The sequence below is a fragment of the Scyliorhinus canicula genome, chromosome 16 (assembly GCF_902713615.1).
Source record: "Scyliorhinus canicula chromosome 16, sScyCan1.1, whole genome shotgun sequence".
In the NCBI taxonomy this organism is placed as follows: domain Eukaryota; kingdom Metazoa; phylum Chordata; class Chondrichthyes; order Carcharhiniformes; family Scyliorhinidae; genus Scyliorhinus; species Scyliorhinus canicula.
In genome coordinates this window covers 84,038,679-84,065,007 of record NC_052161.1, presented here as the reverse complement: position 1 = coordinate 84,065,007, position 26,329 = coordinate 84,038,679, and the positions used below count along the sequence as shown (strand labels likewise).

General features: G+C 42.6%; 2 protein-coding genes across 3 annotated transcripts in view; both read left to right on the top strand.

Annotated features, from left to right (window-relative positions):
• Positions 1 to 7,288, top strand: part of LOC119979770 (C-type lectin domain family 4 member A-like) — a 59,942-nt gene extending 52,654 nt beyond the window's left edge. Inside the window, exon 6 of the mRNA XM_038822403.1 lies at positions 6,595 to 7,288. Coding sequence (XP_038678331.1) covers positions 6,595 to 6,618 — 24 coding nt within the window. The 3' untranslated portion in view covers positions 6,619 to 7,288. The remainder of the gene's footprint in view (positions 1 to 6,594) is intronic.
• A 6,138-nt stretch (positions 7,289 to 13,426) lies between these two features.
• Positions 13,427 to 26,329, top strand: part of LOC119950893 (C-type lectin domain family 10 member A-like) — a 33,464-nt gene continuing 20,561 nt past the window's right edge. Inside the window, exons 1-2 of one of the 2 annotated variants that reach the window (XM_038773802.1) lie at positions 13,427 to 13,881; positions 18,068 to 18,764. In XM_038773802.1, the coding sequence (XP_038629730.1) occupies positions 18,581 to 18,764 (184 nt within the window). In that variant the 5' untranslated portion in view covers positions 13,427 to 13,881; positions 18,068 to 18,580. Of the gene's footprint in view, positions 13,882 to 17,304; positions 18,765 to 26,329 lie in introns of those variants that run through there. The other variant, XM_038773803.1, reaches the window with a different exon arrangement.

The following is a 26,329-nucleotide window of genomic DNA, read 5'->3' as shown; positions in this document are numbered from 1 at the left end:
CAAGCGGAATGGAACCCAGGTCCTTGGCGCTGTGATGCAATAGTGGCTAACCACTGTGCTACCATGTCCTCCCATTCAGAAGAATGAGGGGGGATCTTATAGAAACATAAAATTATGAAGGAAATAGATAAGGTAGAAGCAGGGAGGTTGTTTCCCTGGTTCGTGAAACTAGAACTTGGGGCCGTAGCCTCAAAATAAGAGGCAGAAGATTTAGGACTGAGTTAAGGAGAAACGTCTTCATCCGTAGAGTTGTGAATCTGTGGAACTCCCTGTCCAGTGAGCAGTTGAGGCTACCTCGTTGAATATCTTTAAGGCAAAGATAGACTTTTGAACAGTAAAGGAATTAAAGATTATGGTGAGCGAGCGAATAGGTGGGGCTGAGTCCACAAAAAGGTCAGCCATAATCTTATTGAATGGCAGAGCAGGCCTACTGCTGCTCCTCATTCCAAACTTCTTATGTAATGCCACTGAATGTCAGGGGGAGATGTTAGATCCTCTCTTGTAGGGAAATGGTCATTGCCTGCCACTTGTGTGGCGAGCATGATTCTCACTGGTTGCTTTCCTTTTCAGGATTTGTGGCTGGGTTCAACCTGAGCCGAGCATATTGGATTGGAATCAATGATAATCCATGGAATCGTCGTGGATGTGGGGTGATGGGACATTTTTCACAAAGACGAGACGTGAGTACACCAAAGTCTGGGGGAGCAGGCAGACCGTGACTGGTCGTGCACCTCGTGGGTGGGCGGGAAGACACAAGAGAATGGAACAAAGATTGACAGAAAAGACAGAAAAGTAGAAAGCACAGGTGGAAGGCAGAGAAAGCAAAGAGCTAGCAGCAAGTAGAGCCAAAGTGTAAAAATGTTACAAAGACTAATTTAAAGTCACCGATTCTGAATGCATGGATCATTTGCATAAGGTGGATAAATTCACAGAGCAAATTGGAATACACGGCATGATATGATTGCGACTATGGAATATGGCTGCAGGTGACCAGCCTGTCATTAAATATCCAAGGGTGCTTGATATTTAGGAAGGACAGGGAAAAAGGGAAAGGAGGCATTGTTTGGTTTAGGGCAAAAATCCAAGCAATGGTGAGATAGGGGCTGGATTCTCTGATCCCTGACGGCGAAATCACTTTCGGTGACGGGCGGAGAATCCCTGATGACGCTGAAATCGGGGGCAGCGCCGCTTTCGGGAGCTCTGTCCCCCTGAAAAGCGGCGAACTTCGAAGAGCACAGTGCACACCGTCTCCACGCCTCCGAACCCACAATGCTCCGTCCCCGACTGGCTGAGTTCCAACGACGTGGGTCACGTGTGGTCTAACCCGTCGGGAACTCAGCATGGCGGCTGCTGACCCAGTCCAGCACTGCCACAGTCGGCGGAAGGCAAATCCATGGGTGGGGGGTACCATATTCGGGCTGGGGGCACTGTGGTGGGGCGGTGCGGAGAATGCGAGTTGGCTGAAGGGGGGACTATTTCGCGGGTCAGGTCCGCGAGCGGCATCCCCCATGAATCACGGCCAGGCCGCTGCCATGCGCGGCCACAGAGCCGGCAACTCTCCAGGCCGTATCGGCAGCTAGAACGGGGAGCTCTACGCTGCCTGGCTGCTAGTCCCCACTCCCCCAGAACAGGGAGTCGGTGGCCGTTTTGCACCAGTTTTTCTGGCATAAACGCCACCGTTTCATGCTGGCATGGGGACTTAGTCTTCAGAATGGAGAATCCAGCCTGGGTATTGGCTCAGAAAATTTTGAACAAAGATGTAGAATCAGTCCTGAGTGGAGCTAAGAAAACAAGGGGTGGAAAAGCATGAAGTGGACGCTGTCTATTGGCCTCCAAACATTAGTGGTAATGTCAGGGATGGCATTAAACAAAAAATTAGAGATGCATGTAACAAGTGATCATCGGTGACTCTAATCTACATATATACTGGGAAAACTAAATTAGCAATAATATAGTGGAGGTGAATTCCTAGAGCATGTGCGAGATACCAAATAGGGAACATGTTACCCTCAATTTGATATTATTCAATGAGAAGGGGTTCATTAATATCTTGTTGTGCAGGGTCCTTTAGGGAACAGTGATCATAACATGATAGAGTTCTTCATTAGGATGGAAAGTGAGGAAGTCCAATCTGATTCTAGGTTCCTTAATCTAAGCGAAGGAAACTACAAAGTTATGAGATGGAAAACAGAAACTATCAGGGAAAGGCACAAATGAAAAGTGGAGCTTGTTCAAGGAACAAATACTGCTGTCCTTGATACGGATGTCCCTGTCAGGCAGGGAGGAAATGGCCCTGTGAGGGAACCATGGTTCACAAAAGAGTTGAATGTCTTGTCAAGAGGAAAAAGGAAGCATATGTAAGGATGAGAAAACAAGGTTCATTGGGTCGCTTGAGGGTTACAAGGTAGCAAGGAATAAGCTTAAAAAAAAGGGCTTAGGAGTGCTAGGCGGGGGCATGGGGAGTCCTTGACGGGTCGGATCAGGGGAAAACCCCAAAGCTTTTTACTCTTATGTAAGAAATAAAAGAATGTCCAGGGTGAGGGTAGGGCCGGTCAAGGACAGTAGTGGGAACTTGTGCATGGAATCAGAAGAAATAGGAGAGGTGTTGATGAATACTTTTCTTCAGTGTTCATCAGGAGAGGGGCCATGTTTTGAGGGTGAGAGTGTGATACAGGCGGTAGGCTGAGGAGGTAGATGTTCTGAGGAAGGATGTATTAACAATTTTGAAAAACCTGAGGGTCGACAAGTTCCCTGGGCCAGATGGGATATATCCAAGGATTGTTTGGGAGGCAAGGGATGAGATTGGCAGAGCCTTTGGCTTTGGATCTTTGGGTCCTCACTGTCCACGGGGATAGTGCCAGAGGACTGGAGAGTAGCGAATGTTGTTCCTCTGTTCAAGAAAGGGAATAGGAATGACCCTGGTAATTATAGGCCAGTTAGTCTTACTTCGGTGGTCGGTAAGTTAATGGAAAGGTCCGAAGGATAGGATTTTATGACAATTTGGAAAGATGCAGCTTTAATCCGGGATAGTCAACACGGATTTGTGAAGGGTAAGTCTTGCTCAGAAATTTGATTGAATTCTTTGAGGAGGTAACTAAGTGTGTAGAGGAAGGTAGAGCAGGTTGATGTCGTATACATGGATTTTAGTAAGGGCGTTTGATAAGGTTCCCCCATGGTCGGCTCATGAAGAAAGTAAGGAGGTGTGGGGTAAAGGGGAAATTTGGCCAATTTGGATAAGTAGCTGGCTATCACATAGAAGACGAGGGTGGTGGTGGATGTAAAATTTTCAGACTGGAGACCAGTTACCAGCGGTGTACCACAGGGATCAGTGCTGGGTCCTCTGCTATTTGTGATTTTATCAATGACTTGGAGAGGGGGCAGAAGGGTGGGTCAGTGAATTTGCTGATGACACCAAGATTGGTGGAGTAGTGGATGAGGGTGGAGGGCTGTTGTAGGCTGCAAAGAGACATTGATACGATGCAGAGCTGGGCCGAAAATGGCAGATGGCGTTTAACCCTGCTAAGTGCGAGGTTATTTGTTTTGGTGGAAAAAATTTGAATGCGGATTACACAGTCAAACGGCAGGGTTCTGAAGAATGTGGAGGAACAGAGAGATCTTGGGGTTCTTGTCCTAGATCTCCGAAGGTTGCCACTCAAGTGGATAGAGCCGTGAAGAAGGCTTATAGTGTGTTAGCGTTTAGTAACAGGGAGCTTGATTTTAAGAGCCGCGCGGTTAGCTGCAACTATATAAGTTGGCTGAGAAAGATTGGGGATCTTCATTAAAAAGCATGATGGTGGACAGACAACAGTTATATGTAAGAAATGATTGTGTGCCTGTGACTGTTAAATCTGGTGAAAAACACAATAAGAAAAGTGCCCAATCATGACTCACAAAGAAATAAGGATAGTATTCAGAGTTGTATAAAATTGCTGAAAAAGGTAGCAAGCCTGAGGAATAGGTACATGGTTCAAAGTCAGCAAGGAAGGCAAGCAATTGATTAAGAGGGGAAAAGCAGTGTATGAGATAAAATTGCAAAGAACACAAAAGCAGTCTGTAAAATCTTTGATCAACATATAAAAAGAAAAACATGAGTGAGGACAAATGCAGGAATGTAATGTAGGGAAGGTGTGGAGTGATGCACTTTGGTAGGCAGAATAAAAAGAGCTGAATGTTATTTAATTGTGCTTTGAGAATTATGCAATGTTTCAGGTGCAAATGGCTGATTAATATAATTAATATAATGTGAAGAAAATGGGGACCGAACGTGCATCACTCACCATGTTGGATAGGGCTGTTCTGTATGTTTCTTGAACGCACACTATAACTCATTAAAGCAATAGGTTTGGAAGCAAAACAGGAAGGCAGATTCCTACTTGAATGGTTGTAATTGGGAGATGGGAGTGTTCAGCGGGACCTGGGTGTCTTGTGCCCAGTTGGCTGAAGGTAAGCATGCACGTGCAGGAGGTGGTAAAGAAGACTAATGGTATGTTGGCCTTCATGCAAGAGGTTTCGAGTATAGAAGGCAGGGATGCCTTGCTACAATTTTACAGAGCCTTGGTGAGGCCATACCTGAAGTATTGTGTACAGTTTTGGGTCTCCTCTGAGGAAGGATGTTCTTGCTCTCGAGGGGAGTGGCAGCAAAGGTTTACCAGACTGATTCCAGGGATGGCGAGATTGTCATATGAGGAGAGATTGACTAGGTTGAGATTGTTCTCGCTGGAGTTGAGAAGGCTGAGGGGGGGATCTCATAGAGACTTATAAATTTTAATGGGACTAGACTGGGTAGATGCAGGGAAGATGTACCAATGGATGGGTGTGTCCAGAACCAGAGGTCCACAGTCAGAGGATTCAGGGTAAACCATTCGGACAGAATATAAGGAGACATTTCTTCACCCGAAGAGTGGTGAGACTGTCGAATTCATTTCTACAGGAAGTAGTTGATGTTAAAAATATTAAATATATTTAAGAGGTGGAGATTAATGCAGAAAAGTGTGAGGTGATTCATTTTGGAAGGAATAACAGGAAGACAGAGTACTGGGCTAATGGTAAGATTCTTGGTAGTGTGTATGAGCAGAGAGATCTCGGTGTCCATGTACATAGATCCCTGAAAGTTGCCACTCAGGTTGAGAGGGTTGTTAAGAAGTCATACGGTGTGTTAGCTTTTATTGGTAGAGGAATTGAGTTTTGGAGCCATGAGGTCATGTTGCAGCTGTACAAAACTCTGGTGCGGCCGCATTTGGAGTCTTGCATGCAATTCTGGTCGCCGCATTATAGGAAGGATGTGGAAGCATTGGAAAGGGTACAGAGGAGATTTACCAGAATGTTGCCTGGTATGGAGGGACAATCTTATGAGGGAAGGCTGAGGGACTTGAGGCTGTTTTCGTTAGAGGAAGAAGGTTAAGAGGTGACTTAATTGAGGCAGACAAGTTGATCAGAGGATTAGATAGGGTGGACAGTGAGAGCCTTTTTCCTTGGATGGTGATGTCTAGCACGAGGGGACATAGCTTTGAATTGAGGGGAGATAGATACAGGACAGATGTCAGAGGTAGGTTCTTTACTCAGAGAGTAGCAAGGGCGTGGAATGCCCTGCCTGCAACAGTAGTGGGGATAAGGCAGGAAAGTGGAGTTGAGAATTAGCACATCAAATCAGTCAAGATCTCGTTGAATGGCGCAACAGACTTGATGGGTTGAATGGCCTCTTTCTGCTCCTGTGTCCAATAGTCGTTATGAGCATTACTCTGAATCTAACCCCGTGCTGTACCTGATCTGGGAGTGTTTGATGGGGACAGTGTAGAGGGAGCTTTACTCTGACTCTAACCCCGTGCTGTACCTGTCCTGGGAGTGTTTGAGGGGACAGTGTAGAGGGAGCTTACTCTGAATCTAAACCTGTGCTGTACGTGTCCTGTGAGTGTTTGATGTGGACATATAGAGGGAGCTTTAATCTGTATCTAACCCTATGCTGTACGTGTCCTGGGAGTGTTTGATGTGGACAGAATAGAGGGAACTTTACTCTCTATCTAACCCTGTGATGTACCTGTCCTGGGAGTGGTTGATGGGGATCTTGTAGAAGAAGCCAAATGAGCGGCATGGTGGAAAGTGGTTAGCACTGCTGTCTCACAGCTCCAGGACCTGGGTTCAATTCCAGCTTGGGTAACTCTGTGTGGAGTTTGCAGTTTCTCCCCGTGTCTGTGTCGGTTTCCTCGGGGGTGCTCTGGTTTCCTCCTTAGTCCAAAGATGTGCAGGTTAAGTGGGTTGGCCATTCTAAATTGCCCCCGTAAAGTCCAAAGGTTAGATGGGATTACCTGGTTACGGGAATAGGGTTAAGGTGTGGGCTTAAGTAGAATGCTCTTTCCAAGGGCCAGTGCAGACTTGATGGGCTGAATGGCCTCTTTCGGCACTGTAGGGATTGCTTCTATATCCAACCTCGCGTTACACCTGTCCTGGGAGTGTTTAATGGGGACGGTGTAGTGCGAGCTTTATCCTGTAATTCTATATTCTCAGCGCATGAGGGTTTGGGAAAGATTGGATTAAAGTTTGGCGATCACTCACAAATTCAGCCATTTGTTCCACCTTTTCCCCACCTGGTTCTCTTAGGTTCTGGGACCAAGGCAATCCTGACAGTTACTTTGACTACGAATTGGAGGCTTTCAAGAACTGCGTCACGCTGCGCAAAACTACCTGGGCCAACGCCGTGTGCAGCTCGCCACACTACTGGATCTGCAAACGGAGGTCGGAGCCAATCCCGATCAAACTATGAAATGGAGTCGGAGGACCCCCGGGGGCCTTGGAGGGCGCTGAAGAGCGCAAGAGCGCAACGTTTGTTTAAGCTTTGCCCGCGTTTCTGTTCGCTGGGTTGCGGTTTGAGCCCGAGGAGCGGTTGTATCACGAGCGGGGTGGGGGGGGGGTGCGGAGAGTGGGGCCGCACGGGAATCCCTGGAGTTGGTGTGACGCAGCTGAGATGTCGCAGGGCAGGAGTGTGGAGCCTGGTACCCAATGGGCAAAACCCAGGTCCCAACCAAAAGAAGGAGCACGTTCTCCTAAGCAGCTGGGTGTAGGCCCTCGGGTCATAGATTGACGTTTTGCGCCCTTTCCCAGCGTGGGGGCGAGAGGGAGTGGAGAGGCGATGCAGGGCGGTCGACAACATGTGACCACTCGATGCATCCATCGGTGGACTGGGGCTCCAGGGGCACAACTGAAACCTTTCTTTGTGTCCCATCGCCCCACTCCCTGGTGGTCCGCCTAACGTGCGTCCCTGTTGACAGCAAGGCGTAGGTCGTAGTTTTATGGGGGGTGGGGGTGGGAGTGGGGGGGGGGGGGTGGAATTGTCAGCCTGTAAAGGAAAGATGCCTCAATATTTTGTATTTAATCCTGAGTATCAAATGTCAGCGTTCATTGTTTGCAATAAAACTTCACTGATCTGATCTGCAGTGACTGTATTCATTTGGGGCTATTGAAAGGGTTTGCACTGTCAGAGGGTCAGAACTGAGGGAGAGAAGCACTGTCGGAGAGTCAGTACTGAGGGAGTGCCACACTGTCGGAGAGTCAGTACTGAGGGAGTGCCACACTGTCGGAGAGTCAGTACTGAGGGAGTGCCACACTGTCGGAGTGTCAGTACTGAGGGAGTGCCACACTGTCGGAGAGTCAGTACTGAGGGAGTGCCACACTGTCGGAGAGTCAGTACTGAGGGCGTGCCGCACTGTCGGAGGGTCAGTACTGAGGGAGTGCCACACTGTCGGAGTGTCAGTCCTGAGGGAGTGCCACACTGTCGGAGTGTCAGTACAGAGGGAGTGCTGTACTGTTGGAACGTCAGTACTGAGGGAGCGCCTCACTGTTGGAGGGTCATAAGTGAGGGAGCGCTGTACTGTCGGAGTGTCAGTACTGAGGGAGTGCCGTACTGATGGAGAGTCAGTACTGAGGGAGCGCCGCACTGTCAGGGATCAGTACTGAGGGAGCGCTGCACTGTCAGAGGGTCATACTGAGGGAGTGCCGTACTGATGGAGAGTCGTACTGAGGGAGTGCCGTACTGATGGAGAGTCAGTACTGATGGAGTGGCACACTGTCGGAGGGTCACTACTGAGGGAGCGCCGCAGTATCAGAGGGTCAGCACTGAGGAAGCGTTGGTACCTGGCGGAGGGTCAGTACTGGGGCGTGCACATTTTCGGAGGGTCAGTACGGGCGGAGAGAAGCACCGTTGGAGAGTCAGTACTGAGGCAGTGCCACACTGGTCGGGGGGGGTTAGTACTGAGGGAGTGCTGTACTTGTTGGACGTCAGTACTAGGGAGTGCCGCACTGCCAGTGGGTCAGTAATGAGGGAGCGCTGTTATTGTCAGAGAGTCAGTACTGATGGTGTGCTGCACTGTTGGAGGGTCAGCACTGATGGAGTGCAGCACTGTTGGAGGGTCAGCACTGACCAAGTGCCGCACTATCGAAGATTCATGCTGCCCCCAGTTGGAGACTGCATCCTCTAATCACATCTGAGAGGCGTCGATCAGAAAGGCTGTGTTTCGTGTCAGGGATGAGTGTGCCTGCAACAAGGTGACGAGCACTGCCACATCTACCACAGGAACCGAGGTAAATTCAGGTGTCAGTGTCAGGAAGTAATTTTCACAGGAAAACCGTTTACAACAATAAAATAATCCAGCGCATCCACTCATTTTAAACGTGGAGAGCATTATCTCATTTTGTTTTTCTTTATTGTTTAATGGGACCTCAGTGTGGCTGACTGACCCATCATTTCTTCCCATTTTTAATTGCCCTTGAACTGAGTGGCTTACGAAGCCATTTTGCAGGAGAATATCCAGGTTTGGGCTGGCAAGTTGTAAGTAACGTATCAATATTAATATATTTAATAATCACCGATACTCAATGGTGCAGAATTGAGAACAAATCAATATTAATATTTAATAATCACCAATACTCAATGGAGTAGAGTGGAGAACAAATCATTATTAATATATTTAATAATCACTGATACTCAATGGAGCAAAATTAAAACAAATCAATACATCGAATTATCATTATTCAATTATTAAATACATTAATATTGATTTATTCTCTATTCTGCTTTGATGTTGACATAGAATTTACAGTGCAGAAGGAGGCCATTCGGCCCATTGAGTCTGCTTGAAAAGAGCACGCTACTTCAGCCCACACCTCTACCCCATCCCAGTGACTCTACCTAACCAGTTTGGACACTAAGGGCAATTTAGCATGTCCAACCCACCTAACCTGCACATCTTTGGACTGTGGAGGAAACCAGAGCACCTGAAGGAAACCCACGCAGACACGGGTAGAACGTTCAGATTCCGCACAGACAGTGACCCAAGCCGGAAATTGAACCTCGGACCCTGGAGCTGTGAAGCACCTGTGCTATCCTCGGTGCTACCGTGCCGTTTCATTGAGTATTGGTGAATATTAAATATATTAATATTGATTTGTTCTCTATTCTGCTCCATTGAGTGTATTGGTGAATATTAAATATATTAATATTGATTTGTTCTCTATTCTGGTCCATTGAGTATTGGTGATTAATATTAATATTGATTTGTTCCCTATTCTGCTCCATTGAGTGTCAGTGATTATTAAATATATTAATATTGATTTGTTCTCTATTCTGCTCCATTGAGTATTGGTGATTATTAAATATATTAATATTGATTTGTTCCCTATTCTGCTCCATGAACATAGCACATATCGTCATACAGCGACAGTACAGGCCCTTCGGCCCTCGATGTGCACCGACATGGAAAAAACTAAAGGCCATCTAACCTACACTATGCCCTTATCATCCATATGCTTATCCAATAAACTTTTAAATGACCTCAATGTGGCAAGTTCACTACTGTTGCAGGTAGGGCATTCCACGGCCTCACACTCTTGCGTAAAAAACCCACCTCTAACCTCTGTCCTATATCTTTACCCCTCAATTTAAGGCTATGTCCCCTCGTGCTAGCCCACCTCCATCCACGGGAGACGGCTCTCGCTGTCCACCCTATCTAACCCTTGATCATTTTGTATGCCTCTATTAATCACCTCTAACCCTTCTTCTCTCTAACGAAAACAACCTCAAGTCCATCAGCCTTTCTCATAAGATTTTCCCTCCATACAGGCATACATCCTGGTAAATCTCCTCTGCACCCGTTCCAAAGCTTCCACGTCCTTCCTATAATGAGGCGACCAGAACTGTACGCAATACTCCAAATGCGGCCATACTAGAGCTTTGTACAACTGCAACATGACCTCATGGCTCGGAACTCAATCCCTCTACCAATAAGGCCATACACCTAGGCCTTCTTCACAACCCTATCAACCTGGGTGGCAACTTTCAGGGGATCTATGTACATGGACACCGAGATCCCTCTGCTCATCCACACTACCAAGAATCTTACCATTAGCCAAATATTCCGCATTCCTGTTATTCTTTCCAAAGTGAATCACCTCACACTTCGCCACATTAAACTCCATTTGCCACCTCTCAGCCCAGCTCTGCAGCTTATCTATGTCCCTCTGTAACCTGCAACATCCTTCCGCACTGTCTACAACTCCACCGACTTAGTGTCGTCTGCAAATTTTACTCACCCATCCTTCTGCGCCCTCCTCTAGGTCATTTATAAAAATGACAAACAGCAACGGCCCCAGAACAGATCCTTGTGGTACGCCACTCATAACTGAACTCCATTCTGAATATTTCCCATCAACCACCACTCTCTGTCTTCTTTCAACTAGCCAATTTCTGATCCACATCTCTAAATCACCCTCAATCCCCAGCCTCCGTATTTTCTGCAATAGCCGACCGTGGGGAACCCTTATCAAACGCTTTACTGAAATCCATATACACCACATCACTGCTCTACCCTCGTCTACCTGTCCAGTCACCTTCTCAAAGAACTCGATAAGGTTTGTGAGGCATTACCTACCCTTCACAAAACCATGCTGACTATCCCTAATCCTATTATTCCTATCTAGATGATTATAAATCGTAATATTTTATAATCCTCTCCAAGACTTTACCCACCACAGACGTCTAGGCTCACCGGCCTATAGTACCGGGGTTATCTCTACTCCCCTTTCTTGAACAAGAGGACCACATTTGCTATCCTCGATTATCAGTGATTATTAAATATATTAATATTGATTTGTTCTCTCTTCTGCTCCATGAGTATCGGTGATTATTAAATATATTAATATTGATTTGTTCTCTATTCTGCTCCATTGAGTATTGGTGATTATTAAATATATTAATATTGATTTGTTCCCTATTCTGCTCCATTGAGTGTCAGTGATTATTAAATTATTAATATTGATTTGTTCTCTATTCTGCTCCATTGAATATCAGTGATTATTAAATATATTAATATTGATTTGTTCTCTATTCTGCTCCATTGAGTATCAGTGATTATTAAATATTTAATATTGATTTGTTCTCCACTCTCCATTGAGTCTATTGGTGATTATTAATTATTGAATATTGATTTGTTCCCTATTCTGCTCCATTATCAGTGATTATTAAATATATTAATATTGATTTGTTCTCTATTCTGCTCCATTGAGTATCGGTGATTATTAAATATATTAATATTGATTTGTTCCCTATTCTCCGAGTATTAGTGATTAAATATATAATATTGATTTGTTCCCTATTCTGCTCCATTGAGTATCAGTGATTAAATAATAATTAATATTGATTTGTTCCCTATTCTGCTCCATTGAGTAGCAGTGATTATTAAATATATTAATATTGATTTGTTCCCTATTCTGCTCCATTAGGCCTCTATCACGTGATCGCTTGAAGGCGCGAGAGAACGCGTCTCTCTCTCTCTCTCTCTCCCCCCACCCCTCAAACGGTGACCTCCCAGTGATGATGTCCGGCAGTCGCTGGCAACGCAGATCACTTCCGGTTAGCGCCTTCTTCTCAAATGGCTGATGCCGCCTGCCGGAAGTGCTGACTCTCACCGCCAGCAGCTGGTCATTCGAGCGCGCCTCGGTGAGGCTGCTAGTGGCCGAGGCTTCAAATCGGGCCTAGGAGAAGAACTGGAGTCCCCAAATCAGCAACTTTGCCCGGCAAACGTCCCTACCCCGAGCTGGAAAAAAAACAACCCATTCTAACCCCTTAATGATCGTCATTGTGGATAGGTTAACCCAGAATGATAGATTATTAACAAAATTCAATTCAAATCGTGTCTCGAATCAGAGAAAATCTGAAATTAAATATTAATAATCAAATCCATCAAATTTTAATAATTATCAGAAATATTCGCTCTAATCGAGCAAATTGTTTCAATAATTCATTAATATATCTAATTAATCTTCATTCTATGTTTAAATATTGAATTTCAATCTATCATTGATATATCTAATTATCAATTTATCTGTCTATATGTTAAATAATCTCAATCCCATTTATATATCTAATGCTCAATAATTCTAATCTCTTTAAATATTAAAGAATCGCAATTATCCATCATTAATGAATTTAAGTATCAATCAGTGTAATTATGTCTCAAATAATTCCTAATTCAGGATTAATATACCTAATTATTGACTAATCTTATCTGACTAATCTTATCTATTAAAATAGTAAATCTTAATAATCCATCTTAATATATCTATCAATTGATCTTCATTATCTGTTCATATTTTAGCAATATAAATCTACCTTTAATATATCTAATTATTAATTATAATTATCTCTTTAAATATTAAAGAAGTTATCATCCATCATTAATATAACTAATTACCAATAATCTAATGATCTCTGTTTAAATATTAATAATCTCGATAATCCATTATTAATATGTCTAATTATCAGTAATCCCAATTGGCTCTGTCTAAATATTATATAATTTTAGTTATCCATCTGATATATCTAATTATCTATAATCTTCATCTGTTGAAATATTAAATCTCAATAGTCTATTAATATTTCATCAATTAATCCAATTTTTCTGTTTAAATATTTAATTTGAAAACCCATCATTATATCAAAATGTGAAAATCCTGATCATCTATCTGTTTAAATATTAAATAATCTCAATAATCCACCATTAATACATCTAATTATCAATAAATATTAATCTATGACTAACCTGTTGAATATTTAATAAATCCATAATAATGCATCTGAGTATTAATTAATCCTGATTAAAAATCATTAATGTGTTTAGATATTTAATAAACCTATCAATAATATATCTAATTATAATTAATCTTTATCAATTACTAATCTTTATATGTTAAATATATTAATATATCTAATTATCAATTAAACTATCAGTAATAAATATTTAATACAATCACCAATCTCATTAATGTATCTAATTATTAATGAATATTAGTAATCTTTTAAAATATTAATCTCCCTAATGTACAACATCTTTATCTCATGACTAATTAATTTATAACTAACCTGCCTCAATAAAATAAATATTAATTTATTTTACCAATCCATGATTTATCTGTCTCAATATTAAATATCAGTAATCCATTGTTAATGTAGCTAATTATTATTCCATCTTAATACACCATCAATATATCTAAACAGTAAATCTAAATATTCTGAGATTGCGATTACTTCAGATAAAATCAATTTCATCTGAATCGTCAATTATCAGGAGATGCTATTAATTCATCTAGTGATCAATTTCTCAATTATCAATAATCTGTTTGAATATTAAAGAGTCCTAATTTGATCATTTGTATATTTTAGTATTAATTCATCTTAATCTATCATCAAGATGTTTCCTGATTAGTGCACCTCAATAATCTATTGATCTAATTATTAATGATAGGATAAACATGAGGCAGTCTAAATATTATCAACAATTTATATTGTCAACAATCCATTAATTTGGCTCTTTATTAATTACTTTATCTTTCATATGTGTAAGTATTGTTTGTTTATTTCCTTGAAACCATTTTATTAATTAGTCTTTTAGATAAACTTAAAAATATATTGATAGTATACCTGACAATCAATCATAGCATCCCTGCAGTGCAGAAGGAGACCATTTGGTTGATCGAGTCTGCACCGACCTTCCAAAAGAGCATTCCACACAGGCTCACCCTCCCTGCCCTGTCCCTCACCTAACCTTTTTTTAAAATTATATTTTATTGGGTATTTGAAAATTTTATAACATGAACAAAAACAATATCATCCACATGGCAAAATGAACATTTTCCTCCCCCACCCCTCCCAACCCAATTTTCACGCACCACAACCAAACAACAACAACAACCCACCCCTGTGGAATACTGCATCTGCTGACATTTTACTTTTCCCGAGAAAGTCGATGAACGGCTGCCAACTCCGGGAGAACCCTAACATTGACCCTTTAAGGCAAACTTTATTTTCTCGAGACTGTCACTAACCCAGGTCTCTACACTCGGGGGGCTTCGAGTCCCTCCACATTAATAATGTCCATCTCCAGGCTACCAGGGTGGCAAAGGCCAGAACGTCTGCCTCTTTCGCCACCTGAACTCCCGGATCTTCTGACACTCCAAAGATCGCTACCTCCAGAATCGGCACCCGTATTTTTAGCACCATGGACATTGCCTTAGCAAAACCTGCCAAAACCCTCTAAGCTTCGGGCATGCCCAAAACATGTGGACATGATTTACTGGGCTTCCTGTGCACCGCACACACCTATCCTCTACCCCGAAAAACTTGCTCCCCCTAGCCATGTCATGTGTGCCCGGTGGACTACCTTAAATTGTATCAGGCTAAGCCTGGCGCTCGATGAGGAGGTATTAACCTTGCGTAGGGCATCCGCCCATAGACCTGCCTCTATCTCTCCACCTAGCTCATCCTCCCACTTGTCCTTTATCTCCTTCACCGGAGTTTCTTCCGCCTCCGAAAGCGCCTGGTAAATATCCGATAACTTCCCCTCCCCCACCCAGGTACTGGAAACAACTCTTCCTGTATCCCCTGTGGCGGCAGCAGGAGAAAGGCCGGCACCTGCTTTCTCAGGAAGTCTCGCACCTGCAAATACCTAAAACCATTCCTTGGTGGCAATTTACATTTATCCTCCAAAGCTTTCAGCTGAGAAAGCTCCCATCTATAAATAGATCCCCCATTTTTCTGATTCCTGCCCCCTGCCACCTCCAGAACCCGCCATCTAGCCTACCAGAACAAGCCTGTGGTTGTTATAATCGGGTCCAAATCAATGCTCCCTCTGCTTTCTTACCTCCTCCATTTCCCCCAGATCCTCAGAGGCGCAACTACCACTGGATTTGTGGAGTATTGGGCCAGCGAGAACGACAAAGGTGCCGTTACCAATGCTCCCAGACTAGTGTCTTTACATGACGCCGCCTCCATCCGCTCCCATGCCGACCCCTCCCCCCGCTCCCATGCCGACCCCTCCCCCACTACCCACTTCCTAATCATGGCTATATTAGCCACCCAGTAGTAATTGCAGAAGTTCGCAGCGCCAACCCACTCTTCCCCCCGCCCCCCCCCCCCCCCCCCCACCACTGCGCTCCAGCAACGCTTTCTTCACTCGGGGGTTTTACTCGCCCACACAAAGCCCGAAATAATCTTATTCACCCGCTTGAAAAGGGCCTTAGGGATTGAAGATGGAGAGGCACTGAAAGACAAATAGAAATCTGGGGAGGACCATCATCTTCACGGTCTGTACCCTCCTGCCAGTGATAGCGGGAGCATGTCCCATCTATTAAAGTCCCCTTCCATTTGATCTACCAACGGGATAGGTTCAACTTGTGTAGTACCTCCCATTTCCGGGCCACCTGGATTCCAGATATCAAAAGCTCTTCCCTACCATTCCAAGCGGCAGCTTCCCAGTTCTTTTCCTGCCCTCTTGCCTGGATTACAAACACCTCGCTCTTCCCATGTTCAATTTATACCCCGAAAAAACTGCCAAATTCCCCAAGATTTGCATTACTTCCCCCATCCCCTCCAACGGCTTACCTAACCTTTTGGACACTAAGGCAACCTAGTATGGCCAATCCACCTAACCTGCACATCTTTGGACTGGGAGGAAACCAAAGCACCCAGAGGAAACCCACACAGACACTGGGAGAAAGTGCAAACTCCACACAGACAGTCATGCGAGGCCGGAATTGAACCTAGGCCCTTCGTGCTGTGAGGCAGCAGTCCACCTGTGCTCTCTCAGGTTCAGTCTACTATTAACCTAGCCATATTTTTAAGTTTAGTATCCATTATTGATCATAAATTATTAATTGAACAAGTAATCTATTTTAATATACTTCAGCATATTACTTTACAAAGAACAATACAGCACAGGAACAGGCCCTTCGGCCCTCCAAGCCTGTACCGGTCATGATACCAACCTTTGCCAACCCTCAGCATTTCCTAGTGCCGTATCATCTAGACCCATCCTATCCATGATTTGCTGAGATGTCTTTTGAAAGGCGTTAATGTACCAGCTTCCACAACCTCCCCGAGCAATGCATTCCAGGCACTCACCACCCTCTGTGTAAAAAAAACTTGCCCCGCAAATCTCCTCTAAACTTTGCCCCACTGACGTTAAATCTATGCCCCTGGTGACTGAGCCCTCCACTCTGGAACGGAGCGCCTGCCCATTCACTCTATCCATAAGTAATTAATCAGTAAGCTAATCATTAATGTGTTTACTAATCCATTATTTCAACATTCATTATTTATTGATCTCCTTGCTAAAATGGTGATGTATATTTACTGAATCTGTTGTAATCAATTTTTCATTACGTACCTGATAGTTCATTAATCACAATTTCTATTTATATTTGTTAACTTAATGTAAAACATAAAAATATATTTAATTAATTCATTAGTAGATCCAGTAGTATTGTACCATATTCAAAACATTGAATATATAAGTAATTAATTTGACCAAATTGTCAATCCAACTACAATATAACCAATCATTATTTTTATGATAATCTGCTATTAATATTCCTAATATTAATTAACCTTAATACATATTAATGTCCAATGTTATGAACTAATTTAATCCACAATTCAGTCTCCAAATTATGAATAAACCCAAATTATTATTCTTCATCATTAATGATCTCATCCCATTCCGTACGATATATTATTGTTATCAATAATTCAGTATTAATATACCTAATCAATATCTCAACACATTAACTATTATTATAATTCATTTGCATTACTGGTCTTGGTAATCAGTTGTTAATATACTTGATCAATAATCAATCGCTGGAAGAATAACAAAATAAATTTTCACATTGATATAAATAATTAACTAAATTTAATTGTTAGAGAATGTTACCTAATAGGTTATGGTGAATTCATCCCTCACTTGATTCCATATTTAATATATCATCAATTGTTATAATGTTTTTCAATTGACTCTTCAAATGCAACATTTATTTAAATATCCTGTGATTAATTTATTGCCTTTGGCAAATCGACAAATAATTAAGTCATTAATAATAAATTGGCAGTTGCCATCACTTACTAGTTATTAGCCACTCTCCGTGTGGAGTTTGCACATTCTCCCGTGTCTGTCTCGGTTTCACCCCCACGACCCAAAGATGTGCAGGTTAGGTGGATTCCCACGCTAAATTGCTCCTTAATTGGAAAATTATTTTAAAAATGACTAATTACTCGTTCATAATTAAAAAAGAAGAAACGATTGAATTACTTTCTAAATGAGTATGTTGTTTAAATTTTAATTTAAACCGAAATATAATATAATTTAAACTATACTTTGGAATGAATCTAAAAGTCCCATTCACAGTAATTGACAGAAATAATTGATGACTAACACATTTATTGTCGCGTTTAATGACCAGTCCTGTTTCGATCAGCTATCTCGTCAATGAAATGGCCAGAATTCTCCAGCGGGATTACTTTTCCCGCTGGCGCACGGCTCTGCCACGGGTTCCCCGGCGGGGTGGCGTGGTTCCCAAAGTGAAATCCCATTAACAAGCGTTGGGAAGATACAATCCCGCCGCAAGCGAACGATGCACGGCCGAGAAATACGCGGCTGGGAGACGGAGAATCCCAGCCCTCGAATTGAATTTATTGAATTGTAAAATGTGTTGAAAGATGCAATTGAAATGATTTGACTTTTTAACCCAGGACATCGGCTAAACTTTACTACTCAAGAGAAATGGTTTTCTCCTGAAGGTTTAGCTCAACGTTGCAAAGATTTTCCCGTTGCAAAATCGTTCAATTGTTGCTCAATAATCAAAATGATATTATTTGTTTGGATTGGATTGGAGTTTGATTCAGCACTTATGAGCTCATTTATCAGCAGACTATTGTAGATGAGGCAACGCCACGCAAATTTTGTCTCGCTGGTCAACTTGTCATCAAGTCCCGTTGTTGGCACTGGATTGTTTATCGTGACCATTAAACAATCGGCCAAATCATCAGAGATTCCTCTGGGCAGCGAAACTGAAAAATATTTCACACTAAAACCTTGGATAGAATTGCTTCAGATCATTGAGCGAAAATGGCTACTGCCAGCTTTAATAAGTTGAAGAAGGTGTTTCAGGGAGGGAAGAGGGAAGACAATGAGGAGCTGGATGAGGACAATTTGACAATATCCGGCGCCCCAATTCAGTCAACCTGGAGGAGTATGAGGGCACCATGGTCGGGATGCACATAATGACAGGCAAGGAGCAGACATCCGGGCTACCCGGTGCACTGGACAGGCGGGACTCAGAGCGCCTGGCCAAGGCCATGATGGGCATGCAAGCAAGGTTCTTGGACCAGATTGGATTCAGGGAGCGCCATCGGATAGAGGACAAGTCGCCCACCGACGAGGAGACAGGTAGGCCTGAGGTTACAGAAAAAGGGAAGGTTGTAGGGGCTGGAGGAGGTTACAAAGATTGGGAGAGTTGCAGGGGCTGGAGGAGGTTACAGAGATAGGGAGTGTTACAGAGGCTGGTGAAGGTTTCACAGATGGGCAGGGTTGTAGGAGCTGGTGGAGGTTACAGAGATAGGGAAGGGTATAGGTAGTGGGGAAGGTTACAGAGATGAAGGGTTGTAGATGGGGAAGGTTAGAGAGAGGAGGGTTGTAGAGGCTGGAGGAGGTTACAGAGATAGGGAGGGTTATAGGGGGAGGAAGTTACAGAGATAGGGGAAATTGTGGGCGCGGGTGGAGGTTACAGATGGGAAGGGTTGTGGGGCTAGAGGAGTTTCCCGAGATAGCGAGATGTTACGACGCCCTACAGGGACAGCTGTCTAATGTCCGCTTCCCCTGTTATGGGAGCGGCATTTTCAAGAACCCCAAAATGTATCATAGAGTTCAACCAACCTCTCCCTTTAATGTATTGTTGCTTTTGAAGCACACGGCTTGGTTCTCCAGGTGTGGTATTACAATTATGGACACGTGGGTTTTTAAACACAAAACAATGTTTATTCCATGAATTAAACTTAAACTTTTAAATAAACATTGGATCCCTCAACACCCCTTACTTCAAAGATAACCCCGAAAATAATACAACACTAAATAATCCTCAAAATGTTCCTTCAAACATTAAAAAAACTTAAACCTTTAAACAGAAACAATCAGGTTAAAGACATGACTATTATGAGATTAAATCACCCAAATGATTCAGAGATAATCTTTCATGGCAGAGATCACAGCAGATCCAGTTTACTGCAAACACAGACACACCCAAGCTCTTTTCCTCAAAACTGGCTTTTCCTTTCAAACAGCTCACAGCGAACCAGCCAGGCACTTTTCAGCTGCTCTCTCTAAAACTGAGTCACAAAAGCAGTCACATGCCTGTTGAAAGTCCGCTGTCCGTTGAAATTCTTGACGTTTCTTTAGCAAGTCCATCAGTGGAGCAATCACCCCACAAAAGTTTTGCACAAAGGTTCGATCAAATCCACTCATGCTAAGAAATCGCATTATTTCCCTTCGTCTTGAGGGTATCGGAAACCCCTCAAGGAAAGTGATTCAGGCTTCTCCAAATTCACTTTTGGCTAGGTTTCACACCAAACCCGCCTCCTGAAGTCGATCGAATAATCCCTCAGATGTTTTAAATGTTCTTCCACATCTGGAAGTTGGAAATAAAATCAGATTGCCTACTTTCTCAATGCAATTCTTCAGACGTGGGATAGGATAAGAGTCCATTCTTGTAACTGCATTCACCTTTCGATAGTCCACACGCAACCGTTGGGTACCGTCTGGTTTAGGCACATTCACTATGGGTGAGCTCCATTGGCTGCAACCCACTTCAATTATGCCATTTTTCAGCATACTCTCAATCTCTGTTAACCTGTGCCAATTTTAAAGGATTAAGTCTGTATGGATGTTGTTTGATAGGAACAGCATTTCCCATATCTACATCATGTGCAGCCATTTTAGTACTTCCCAATTTATGTCTACAAATTTGCCCATGTGATATCAATAACTCTTTCAAGTCAGTTTGTTTTTCCTCTGGAAGGTAATTTAACAATTCATCCCAATTTTAAGAACATCCTCATTTTCCAATTTAATTTGGGTATGTCAAATTCAAAGTCATCTGGATTTGGTTTGTTAGAATCATTAAAACTTCATTTTTCTCTCCTTCCCTTTCAAAGTACCTTTTAAGCATATTCACATGACACACCCGGTGAGTCTTCCTTCTATCTGGTGTTTTTACCACATCATTCACCTCACTTAATTTCCTTTCAATCTGATACGGTCCACAAAACCTAGCTTTTAAAAGCTCACCTACCACTGGTAACAACACTAAAACTTTATCCCCACTGACAAAACTACGAACTTTGGATTTCTTGTCCTCTACCCGTTTCATCACATTTGTGCAACTTTCAAATGTTGTCCAGCCAATTCACCTGCTCTATTTAATCGTTCCCTAAAATTTGACACGTAATCCAATAGTGTAATTTCCGATTTCTCACCCACCAATTCTTCCTTAATCAATTTAAGTGGTCCTCTTACCTCATGACCAAAATTAGTTCAAAAGGACTAAATTTGGTAGACTCATTAGGTGCATCCCTAATTGCAAACAATACGAATGGAATTCCTTTATCCCAATCCTCTGGATAATCTTGACAATAAGCCATCAACATTGTCTTTAATGTCTGATGCCACCTTTCTAACGCTCCCTGCGATTCTGGATGATAACGCAGTTGATTTAAATTGTTTTATTCCTAAACTATTCATAAGCTACTAAAAAAGCTATAGAGAAGAGTAAGATAGAGTATGAGAGTAAACTTGCTCAGAATATAAAACAGACAGTAAAAGTTTTTACAAATATATAAAACAAAAAAGAGTGGCTAAGGTAAATATTGGTCCTTTAGAGGATGAGAAGGGAGTTTTAATAATGGGAGATGAGGAAATGGCTGAGGAACTGAACAGGTTTTTTGGGTCGGTCTTCACAGTGGAAGACACAAATAAAATGCCAGCGACTGATAGAAATGAGGCTATGGCAGGTGAGGACCTTGAGAGGATTGTTATCACTAAGGAGGTAATGATGGGCAAGCTAATGGGGCTAAAGATAGACAAGTCTCCTGCCCCTGATGGAATGCATCCCAGAGTACTAAACGAAATGGCTAGGGAAATTGCAGATGCACTAATGATGGTTTACCAAAATTCACTAGACTCTGGGGTGGTCCCGGTGGATTGGAAATTAGCAAACGTGACACCACTGTTTAAAAAAGGAGGTAGGCAGAGAGCAGGAAATTATAGGCCAGTGAGCTTAACTTCGGTAGTAGGGAAGATGCTGGAATCTATCATCAAGGAAGAACTAGCGAGGCATCTGGATAGAAATTGTCCCATTGGGCAGACGCAGCATGGGTTCATAAAGGGCAGGTCATGCCTAACTAATTTAGTGACATTTTTTGAGGACATTACCAGTGCAGTAGATAACGGGGAGCCAATGGATGTGGTATATCTGGATTTCCAGAAAGCCTTTGACAAGGTGCCACACAAAAGGTTGCTGCATAAGATAAAGATGTATGGCATTAAGGGTAAAGTAGTAGCATGGATAGAGGATTGGTTAATTAATAGAAAGCAAAGAGTGGGGATTAATGGGTGTTTCTCTGGTTGGCAATCAGTAGCTAGTGGTGTCCCTCAGGGATCCGTGTTGGGCCCACATTGTTCACAATTTACAACATAGATGATTTGGAGTTGGGGACCAAGGGCAATGTGTCCAAGTTTGCAGATGACACTAAGATGAGTGGTAAAGCAAAAAGTGCAGAGGATACTGGAAGTCTGCAGAGGGATTTGGATAGGTTAAGTAAATGGGCTAGGGTCTGGCAGATGGAATACAATGTTGACAAATGTGAGGCTATCCATTTTGGTAGGAATAACAGAAAACGGGATTATTATTTAAACGATAAATATTAAAGCATGCCGCTGTGCAGAGAGACCTGGGTGTGCTAGTGCATGAGTCACAGAACGTTGGTTTACAGGTGCAGGTGATTAAGAAGGCAAATGGAATGTTGTCCTTCATTGCTAGAGGGATGGAGTTTAAGACTAGGGAGGTTATGTTTGCAATTGTATAGGGTGTTAGTGAGGCCACACCTGGAGTATTGTGTTCAGTTTTGGTCTCCTTACTTGAGAAAGGACATACTGGCACTGGAGGAGATTCATTAGGTTAATCCCAGAGCTGAAGGGGTTGGATTATGAGGAGAGGTTGAGTAGACTGGGACTGTACTCTGAATTTAGAAGGATGACGGGGGATCTTATAGAAACATTTAAAATTATGAAGGGAATAGATAGGATAGATGCGGGCAGGTTGTTTCCACTGGCGGGTGAAAGCAGAACTAGGGGACATAGCCTCAAAATAAGGGGAAGTAGATTTAGGACTGAGTTTAGGAGGAACTTCTTCACCTAAAGGGTTGTGAATCTATGGAATTTCTTGCCCAGTGAGCAGTTGAGGCTCCTTCATTACATGTTTTTAAGGTAAAGATAGATAGTTTTTTGAAGAATAAAGGAATTAAGGGTTATGGTGTTCGGGCCGGAAAGTGGAGCTGAGTCTACAAAAGATCAGCCATGATCTCATTGAATGGCGGAGCAGGCTCGAGGGGCCAGATGGCCTACTCCTGCTCCTAGTTCTTATGTTCTTTCAATAACTTTGAAGTAAAATTTGATCCGATTGAACTTCTGTCAGTATTCCATATCTAGTAAAGAATTTAAGTAACTCCTCCACAATCCTTTTAGCTGTATATTACGGACTGGAATGGCCTCTGGAAACCTAGTAGACACATCCATTATAGTCAAAAGATTTGATTCCCACTTTTTGTTTTAGGAAGTGTCCTACACAATCGATTAGGACCCTTGTAAAGGTTCCTCAATTGCTGGAATGGGCATGGGCATTAAGGGTGCTGGTTTTATCACTGCTTGAGGTTTCCCTGATTGACAAATATAACTACATCTTTATATCGACCAGGCCAATAAAAATGTTTCTGTATTTTAGCTTGAGTTTCCTTATTTCCAAATGACCTCCCACTGGTACCTCATGTGCAACTCGCAACACCTCCTTTCTATACCCTACCGGCAATACTACTTGATGAACGTCTGCCCACTTTTCCTCCGCCTGCATATGTACAGCTCTCCATTTTCTCATCAAGACATCACTTTTACGGTAATAACACTGGTATACTCTCAGATTCCTCTTCCGTATATGCTTTCTGATATCTGTTTTATTTCTACATCTTTCTGTTGTAACTCCGCCAATTTTCCTGAACTAAAATATCCACCTCATCCTCCACCTGCTCTTGTTCTTTTCAACCATCTGATCAAAAATCGTTTCTGATAATTGCACTTCAACTTCAACTTCATCTTCACTCTTTGATTTCTCCTCTTGTCTTAACCTGTGACTTTGCGACCGGGTAACTACACAATCCGGAAAAATCCCAGGATATTCGTCCTTCAACACGTCAGAAGTCTGATTTTCCACTGGCTTATCAACCACAGTAGGCATCACTCCCACCTGCGATCCAGCTATATCATTACCCAAGATAAACTGTATTCCTGGACAATACAGTTTATCTATTACTCCTACTACCACTTCACCACTCTTCACTGGACTTTCCAACCGTACCTTATATAATGGAACGCTACTCCTCTCTCCCTGAATTCCACATATCACCACCTTTTCTGGCAACATTCTTCCCAAACTACATAATTCCTCATCACTTACCATTAAAGATTGACTAGCCCCTGTATCTCTTAAATTGTGACTTATTTACCTGCTCCTCCTGATACACATGAGTAAACTTTACCCACACAAGTAAATTCTTGAAAGACATCTGACACCTTAACAATTACTCTTGTACAATCGTTTGCAACCGTCCTTTCGCTTCCCTGGCGTTGCTTTAAACCACTCCAATAATCTCACTGTCTGTCCTGTTTTACCACATCATCCTTCCCAATGCTTTTCTCACCACCACACTGTGACTTTACATGGCCTAGTTTATTACAGTGAAAACATTTGAAAATTTTCATCTCTTTTCCACCCTCCTGGATTTCTTTTTTAATGTGAGGCACACACTCTTTATTCTCTCCCATCAGATCACCTTTACCTTTACCCACTTGAGTATTTCTCATGGCCCCAGTTTCATCCCTCACCGGCTGAAACTGATGTCGGAAACCAAGCTTTGATTTATGACAAAGTCATAATCATCTGCCATTCTGCTGCTAAGCTCGCAGGTTTTAACCCTCTGTGTCTTCCACATGAGTTCTCACTACATCTGAATTGAATTTTTAAACTCTCCAAAGTATAATTTCTCTGAGAGCTTCATACGTTTGATCTATTTTCAAAGCCCTTATCCACCTATGAAAATTACTCTGTTTGAGCCTTTCAAACTCCATGTACGTTTGACCAAATTCTTTCCTTATTTCTAAACCTTTGTCTGTAAGCTTCAGGCACTAGCTCATGCACTATAGATGGATTTTTCACCTCCTCATACGTTCCAGATAACTCCTCCGGTAGTGATGCAAACACTTCACTAGCTCTACCTACCAGCTTTGTTTGAATCAGTAACACCCACATGTCCTGTGGCCATTTCATTTGTTTAGCTACCTTCTCAATGAAATGAAAAAAGCTTCCACTTCCTTCTCATCAAACTTTGGCAATGCTTGGACATATTTAAATAGATCCCCACCAGCCTTCGACTATGATGCTCTTTCTCACTATCCTCATCACTATCATCCAACTGTACGTTCCCCTTTATGTCTGCCAATTTTAATTGACTTTCATGTTTCATGGCCATTTTCTGAAGTTGTAACTCTCTCTCTTTCTTTTTCCCTGATCTGTATCTCCCTTTCTTTTCTTTTTGTTCTGCTTGGGCTATTCTTTTTTCTCCTTTCTTCTCTCCTTTTCTTTTTCCTCTCTCTCTCACTCTCGCTCTGTCTCTTCTCTTTCTCTTTCCTCTCTCTCACTCTCTCTTTCGTATTCATTCCGCTTTAATTCTTCTCATGTTCCATTTGTTTAATTTGGAACTGAATTTTTGCCATTTCCATGAGGCAGACTCTATCTCAGGCAACCTTAAATGCTTAACCCCGCCATAATTACCTCACCTTTTCACATTTTGTCAGGTAATGTTAACTACAATGTTTTTGCCAAATCTAACAGTCTGCGTTTCGTCTCTGTCCGTAAGGTACTGCGTGTGACATTCTCCACCCCCAAAAACGTCTCGGCCTCTGAAAGAGCCATTGTTCACAACAGTCTCCCCCTTAATCTAAATACCACACCGGAAGAGCAACACATCCTTCACTGTCTTTAAGTTCACAAAAGCCAATCCAATAGATAACATTTATCCCCCTCGAGCCCCCAATTGTTATGGGAGCGGCGTTTTCAAGAAACCCAAATGTCCATGGAGTTCACCAACCTCTCCCTTTAATGGATTGTTGCTTTTGAAGCACACGGCTTGTTCCCCCGGTGTGGACTACAATTATGGACACGTGGGTTTTTTAAACACAAAACAATGTTTATTCCATGATTCAACTTAATCTTTTAAATAACATTGGATCCCTCAATACCCCTTACTTCAAAGATAACCCCGAAAATAATACAACACTAAATATTCCTCACAATGTTCCTTCAAACATCCAAAAGACTTAACACCTTTAAACAGAAACACATCAGGTTAAAGACATACTATTATGAGTTAAGTCACCCAAATGATTCAGAATATCTTTCATGGCAAGAGATCACCGCAGATTCCCAGCTCACTGCAAACACAGACACAACCCAAGCTATTTTCCCTCAAAACTGGCTTTTCCTTTCAAACGGCTCACAGCAAACCAGCCAGGCCTTTTCAGCTGCTCTTTTCTCAAAACTGAAACCTAAACAACTGCAAAATGGCTGAGCTAAAAACCCAGCTCCACCCACACTCTGACATCACTTCAGTAGTCTGAGCTGCTCCATTTCTTAA